Source organism: Taeniopygia guttata, chromosome 8 (assembly GCF_048771995.1).
Source record: "Taeniopygia guttata chromosome 8, bTaeGut7.mat, whole genome shotgun sequence".
NCBI classification, from domain to species: Eukaryota; Metazoa; Chordata; class Aves; order Passeriformes; family Estrildidae; genus Taeniopygia; species Taeniopygia guttata.
In genome coordinates this window covers 248,216-255,535 of record NC_133033.1, presented here as the reverse complement: position 1 = coordinate 255,535, position 7,320 = coordinate 248,216, and the positions used below count along the sequence as shown (strand labels likewise).

General features: G+C 41.9%; 1 protein-coding gene across 2 annotated transcripts in view; it reads right to left on the bottom strand.

The window, feature by feature from the left end:
• Positions 1–33: 33 nt before the first annotated feature.
• The window catches only part of CRYZ (crystallin zeta), a 60,448-nt gene continuing 53,161 nt past the window's right edge, over positions 34–7,320 (bottom strand). For both annotated transcript variants that reach the window (XM_072932756.1, XM_072932755.1), the window contains 7 exons: positions 6,911–7,063; positions 5,528–5,691; positions 4,858–4,909; positions 3,558–3,707; positions 3,061–3,162; positions 2,811–2,906; positions 34–2,549 (listed from right to left, as the gene is read on the bottom strand). In XM_072932756.1, coding sequence (XP_072788857.1) covers positions 2,388–2,549; positions 2,811–2,906; positions 3,061–3,162; positions 3,558–3,707; positions 4,858–4,909; positions 5,528–5,691; positions 6,911–7,063 — 879 coding nt within the window. In that variant the 3' untranslated portion in view covers positions 34–2,387. The remainder of the gene's footprint in view (positions 2,550–2,810; positions 2,907–3,060; positions 3,163–3,557; positions 3,708–4,857; positions 4,910–5,527; positions 5,692–6,910; positions 7,064–7,320) is intronic.

The following is a 7,320-nucleotide window of genomic DNA, read 5'->3' as shown; positions in this document are numbered from 1 at the left end:
ACAATTACAATAGAGAGGCAACTACACTTTAAATGACTAGAAAAGGTAAGCAGCATTTATTTGGGGCACAATGAAATTAAACAAGAGCAGCTGCTTTTCAGAACAATTCCACTCTTTTCTGTTTTAGAAACACATAGAACAGCAGTTTCCAGAGCCTTGCATAGTACACAACTCCTCACTTTGAACCCCAAACCTCTCCTGCAGATGCCAAAGTCGGCACAAATACAAGAGCCAGTTTAACCCTTCCAAACACCCATGGCAGCACCAAGCAGGCTGTGACTGGGAACCACTGCTTCCAAAATCCCATCCAGTCAAATCAGGAGAAGATTCTCAACAAACTGAGAGAATTATTCCCCCAGATTCAATGGCCTGTGGCTCCCACTCCTTTCCTCATCCTTTTCTGCACTGCCAAGGGGCAGCATGTCCCAAAAAGAGAGCCAAACCAAGAACTCTCCAGGATGACATTCTCTAGACTGGTGGCTTACACAAATCAGACAGACATACCTGAGCCCTACCTCATCAGTTCTATTCACACTGCTTCTTCCAAAATTAAAAAAAAAAAAAAACTCCTTCGATTTATACAATACATTGGAAATTGACAGAAGAATAAACGATCTATGATATTCCCAACAAATCAGTCCCAGTCCTGCTGTGCCATTCTGCCATGTCGTCTGGCAGAGAGCAGCAATAATCTGACAACGTGGTAACACAGAACTGCTCTGACACCTTCTGGTTACAAACTCCACTACAATCACGGCCCTTGGGACATCAACGATGAGGACAGACCAGAGACTTGCTCTGAATTTCTCCTCTAAACATCACGCACGATGCAGTGGCAGAACTAAGCAAGAAAGGAGCCACTGCAAACCATCAGCCTCTCATCCATGTCATAGACCCCTACTAAATTAAGACTGAATTAAAAATAATTTAATGTTTGACACAGAATATAGAGGGTCTATACTTTTATATGCACATCAGCTCCACAATCATATCTGTTGTTAAACATTACTTTTAACCTGCGTTTACTACTTTGATATTGAGAGATGTTTCACTTTAACAGTGTTGTCAAGAGGAATAGCAGGTTGCCAGCATGACACCACTGCTCAGGCTTCATTCTGCTTGAGACAATAGAACAGTCGGCACCTTTCACCTGGATAAGCAACTGAGACACTTGCTACACACATCACTTACAGCAGGTGAATCACTTAAATCTTCATATAAAGCTCCCTACTCCTGTGGGAAGTGCTACAAAGAAACCAGCTTCGTTCCCCTGGGGCAGCCTGGCGGGAGGAAGGATCCCACTGCACCTTGGCAGACAGTCCCACAGCTGAGATGGCCTCGTCCTTCTCTCCCCAAGCAGCTTTCTGAAACCACTCACTGAAACCCTAAATTGAAACCATTAACTCTAGAAACATTCCACCATCTTTCCTGGCACCGCCGTCTGTTGTGCAGTGGATGTAAGGTTTATGAGAACAAGACACAATGAAATGACCCCGGTGTCATGGCAAAGTGACCCCACACAGACACCTGGACACAAGCCCTACGGCTGAGGCTACACCCTGCCCACTTCAGCGGATGGAGCTCGGGAGTTTCACAGGAACTCTCCGTGCCACAAAGCCATGCAGCCTCTGCTCTCCATGGAGCCAGGGATCCAGGAGACTTTAGTAAAGCACATAGGAAGAACTGAACTCTTCACAATCAGGCATTTACTATCCAGGAATCAGCTGCTTCGGTCATGATCATCAGTTCCAAAGAGGCAAATCCCAGCATGCAGCTCCAGAGTGACAGTCCCTATGGATGAGCCAGGACACTATCACCTCAGCCTTAGAGGCACAGACAAGTAGAACTGCCTCGGCTCCAAACAGTTCATGTTTGAGAGATTCTGCCCATCTTTTGAGCTAGAAAGTAAACTATTTTGTCAGTAAAAGCTTTTATTTCAAGTAAATTGTGACAAAATTTGACTACAAATTTTGAGTGCTAATTTTGTGGCTAAAAGAATTTACAGTTCTAATTAACACACAGTGAGTTATTTATTTTTGTGTACCTGTAAAAAGCATCTTCATTCTGTGTTACCTACAGTGGCCTCACTCTGCCTTCACATGGACCATGATACCAAACCCTACCATTCCCTGCGGCACAAACCATGCCAGTGGAGGAAATTTATTACTTCCACATCAATCAAAAATCTACCAAAATTACCTTACAGTAAATGCAACTCTGCTCATTGCAAAAAGAAAATGTTAACTAATTCATCTAAGTGAGCGTTTTTAGCATTTTCTGCTACTGTCAAACATGATCAAAGGTATATTTATAACATACATTCAGTGAACCATGTAAGCAAAGGTGCAGTTAGAACAGCTACAAAATAAATGGAAGAAGGTGCTCCTTTATAGAAGGAGCACCATCTTCCCTCGGGCACCACTGCTACAAATAATGTCTTCATGAGCCTTGGCTACTTTCTCCAGGGGATATTCCAAGCCCACAATGGGTTTCAGCCAGCCAGCTTCTATGCCATCAAGGACTGCTGTGGCACATTCACGCCTGTCCTCCTGCATGTAACAAACATAGTGTTTATGACAAGATCTTTGCACTGTAGAATAGTACTGGCAATTTATGCAAGAATTAGAGCAAACTCCACAACCTGAAAATATTTTATGATGTTCTGAGGTTGAATCAAAACATAAAGGAATGAAGTAACAAGTTTGTTACAGTGAAATTATTCTTTCACTCCTACAAATAATTTTAACTGTAAATAGAGAGCTGCTGGAACAAGCCAATAAAGCATGCTTTAAAATAGAAATGCCTCTCACCTCAGTTGCAAGAAACAGACTCACTCCAATTATGCTGGATTCCTTGCTCATTGTGTCTCTTGGGTTTATCTCAATGCGTCCTCTGCAGCCCACAACCTGCCCAAAGGAGTCCAAAGCATGGAGTCAGAGCTGTTCAGTGTGATGCTGAATGCACAAAATCAGTGACACAAGCACCCGTCATCACCTCCCTGCTCAGGGACACAAACACTCACTGTCACCCCTTCCCCTGGCCCAGGACACAGGCACTCACCATCACCCTCCCTGCGCAGGACAGCAGCTGCAAGTCAGCATCCAGGTTGACATTAGAGAGCATTTCTATGATGATATCGACTCCACCCGGCCCTGTGCATGCCTGTACAGGACACAGGATGTTACTTCAGCGCTTGGGTACTACCATTTATTTTAAACACTACAGAAAGTATCCACTCTACAGCTCATTGTTTATTTTCAACAGAGCCTTTGTAACTGCAGCTGACAGCTAATGAGCTGAATTGTAGCACATTTTGTTGTGCTAAATTGTGATGCGATCCCACACTAGAATTTGCTGAATATAAGAAGTTCTAAATGCCACTGCCTGCGAGGAAAGCTCAGCTCTTCCAGCCTCAGAAAGTTTTAACTTGTGTAGAAATGAAAAAGGCAGTACAGTATTGCTCCTACATAAATCTACTTGAAATTCTTCCGCAAACAACTGTTCACGTTTTGTTAAGAAAAACACAACTGCATTCTTGAGTCCAGACACAGGCCTACCTTAATTCTCTCAGTGTAATTCGGGTCTCTGTGATTAAAGGCTTGGTGAGCACCATTTCTAAGGATCATATTCATGCCCTCCTCAGTTCCTGCTGTACCCAAAACCTTCAAACCACAAGCTCTGGCAATCTGACATGTTGCTAGTCCCACCTGAGGGGAGAAAAACAAAAGAGAAAATTATTTTACCACTTTCTTAGAATTTTAACTGTTCTACCAGCGACTTGGAGCTTTCCCATTTAAAAAGCTAGTCTGGTGAAGTCTTTTTTAGCCAATAATTTGGATCTTGAAGACAGCCAAATACTTTTAAAAAAAAAAAAGACATTTACTGAGGTGTGGTAAAATTTTGAGGTTTTTTAATAGCTATCAGCATTTGACACACATCGATGTAGAATGCCGAGTATCTGTCAAATCTGGGCCCTATATTTTTGATTCAAATCCAAGGAAATTCTTCTCTTCACAGAATCACCTGCTATTAATACCAGCATTATACATTGCAAAGAAAATCTGCAGCACAAATTTTATTAATACTACTTCTTCAGAAAGTGAATTCTCAGTGTCTCCTACCGGCTTTGCACTCTAGTAAGAATAGAAGCACTACATGTAGTTTATGAAAATTTAAAAAAAGGCTTATGATGCTAAATGCTATTCTAGTATCTCAGAATAAGATATGAATTCATCTTTTTGTTGTTTAACAAATAATTAAGGAAACTTGGCCTGTTCACAGCAGCTGTTTGGTGCATCACCAGAAAGTGAGCAAGTGCAGAGTGTGGGAGATGAACTAAAATGTTGAGTCATAGAGATCTAAAAAAAGTTTGTCATGAAAACCCAAAGAAAACTAGAAGTGCAATTTCTTGTAGTATTCAGTCGCAGGTTTATATATTCCAGCACATTTCCCTGTGCAGCCAGCTGTTGGCTCATGGGTAAAAACATGAGAATGTAAACAGAAATGCACAGTCACCCTCCACCAGTCACTTTTTCTCAGAGGACTGAGAACAATTTGTACATATTGGAAAAGTAGAGCTTTTTGCTATCAGCAATAAAACTTCCAGACCAACTACCACCTGCAGCAAACACCTGCTCAGCATGTGACCCTCTGACTGGGGAACTCGCACCAGCACTCGTGCAGCCTCACAGTTATTGGGAATGACAGGGTTTTCTAAGTGTATCCTAGAGTATCTGAAATAAAAACCTAATCTGCTAATCTATTGATACACATATGACCATAACTCATACCCCAGGAAGAAGCAGAAGCAAAGACAGAGAGCAGTGTTCCTACCACTTGCCTCCTTGGCATACTTACCCCCCCACTAGCACCATGCACCAGCACGCTTTCCCCTGCTTTGGCACAGCCTCTAAGTGAAGAACACAAGAAATGTTGGCACTGTGACTGCAGTACACACTGACTGAGCATGGGGCTGCAGATACTGACATCGATCTCATTGTTCACACAGCACTGTTTCCAGTTTGTGTTCCAATTATATTCCAATTTATGGCTAAACAGATATCATAAGCCTTTTTGGGAGAACAAGGAGGCAAAATAAATCATGTGACTGATGACTTGAGGCAACATGCAGCCAGCAGCCAGTGAGAGCCTGTTACTGAGCCTCAGTCGAGGACTTCGGCCTGTCACAGGAAAGCAGTTCTGCTCCACAGCACCTGTCTGCTTACTGAGGAAATTAGAGCTATTGCTCTTTTTCTTCCTCAGCCAAAACACCAGTGAGTACTGAAAGGGAGCCACATATTTTATTCCATTAAGCCTTTCCAGGTAGGTTCTCTCAAGAAAAAAAGACTTAACAGGAAAACACAGTCACAAGCTGCTACACCACAATTATCTGACAATTCCATCCATATAATGTTTTTAAACATTTCTCACTCACCATCCTCCCCCTTTTAAAGGACAGTGAAAATACGAACTTTGGTATTGTAAATACCAAAGATTAGAGTGCACAAACATGGATATGGGGCCTTACTTCTGGAAAAGGGCCCGGTAGGCAGTGAAGTAGGGCACTCCAATCGCTGCTCCCTGCCTGAAGTCCAGTTTGTCTGGCAAAGGAAAGACTCTGTTGGCTGCAGCAACTGCATACTCGGCGTATCCTCCAGAAAGTGTTTCAAGGGTGAAAACTCTGTCACCTTTCTAGAATGGAGGGAGAGAACACAGAGAAATCAATACTTTCCCTTCATTTTTCCTCAATAAACATTAAATTTACAGAGGTTTAGGCTATTTCTAACAGCTCTCCCACCAAAAATAACCAGTTACATTTGTAAAATAAATTTTTATGAATTCTGATACATACCATCAATGCAATACAAACTGTACAATTTCTTACACTTAAATGTAAGTATCATAAGCCCACCCAGCAGTGTAACACACAAACCTACTGCCTCCTTAACATGAGCCTTAATGGACTTTAACTGAAGTCAGGAATTCCATCCACAGATTCCAAATGCAAAACCTCAAAAGTTTTACAAACAGAAAAGAAACATTTCTAAATGATTTAAATATGTTAATATGTATCCTCTTAATATACACTAAGACATCTGTCTCTCATTCAAGCCAAGAGCATCACAATTGTCAGAGAAAGCAAAAAGTCACACACAGCAGATACAGCAAACTGTTGATATGAAAATATGATCAAAGATGATTCTTCTCTCTTGATAACCCTATCTCTCAGATCTCCCAAAATTGTTACATAAATTCTAAATCAGGAAATTCCAGCCCAGTTTTACCTACAATTTTTATGTTGGTTCAGGACCAAATGTCTAATGACTTAAATGGGAGAACCAATTTAGAAACTAATGTGATGTCATAGATATCTTTTAGCAAATTGATATTTGTCTTCTCCTGTCCCGAGACTTTCCCACTGAGAAATCCAAGTGAAATTACTAGACTGGAGTAATACAGGATTTGAACAATTTTAGCAACAAATAACAGAATTTATGGAGCTTTATAAGTAAGAAATTTCCATTTCTCAAGTACTTTACAGAATAATTCTCAGTTCTGCCTAAAATCACTACCCCCAGAAAAAAGTATCCAATCTCAACTTTTTCTGCAATGCCAGAAAAATAGCTCCAAACCCCAACTTTTGTACACCAGATATCACTACTTTAAGCAGACAGACTGCAGTGCCTCTTCTGAGACCTCTGAGCTTCAGGGGGGCACAGCATTCCTCACAGTCCCACCAGCAGGACTGGCTTGCCAATGGGATCCCACTGTGTGCTTTTACCAGCCCGTGAAGGGCTTTCCCCCTTGAAGGGATTCCATGATCATAAGCAACAAAACCAGGTAGAGTGGCACAGCAACCAAGCAAAGAGAACCATGAAACAATAGTGAATTCTACCCAGCGTGTAAATACCTTGAATGCAGTCACGTGCTCCCCAACACTCTCAATCACCCCAGCCACATCCGAGCCAGGAGTGTAGGGCAAAGGCGGTTTCCTGGTGTAAGTCCCAGAACGAATGTACGTCTCAACAGGATTCACCCCACAGGCATGGACTTTAATTAACACCTAAAAGAAAAGACACTTCTTAAGCAATAACGAAAAAGATATAGCCCTTGAATTCACAGCATGGCATTGTAGCATTTTTACTGAATTCTCAAACAGTCTCTGTGACAACCCAGTGTTCAAAGTGAAGCTAATTTCAGGGAAATCTTGATGTGGAACATACAGCCCACGGCAGAGTAAAGAGCCCACACTTGTTAAGCAAGACATCTCAAGCAGTATGAACACACTGACCAAAACTCAGGTACTCTAGGTGTAGGGTT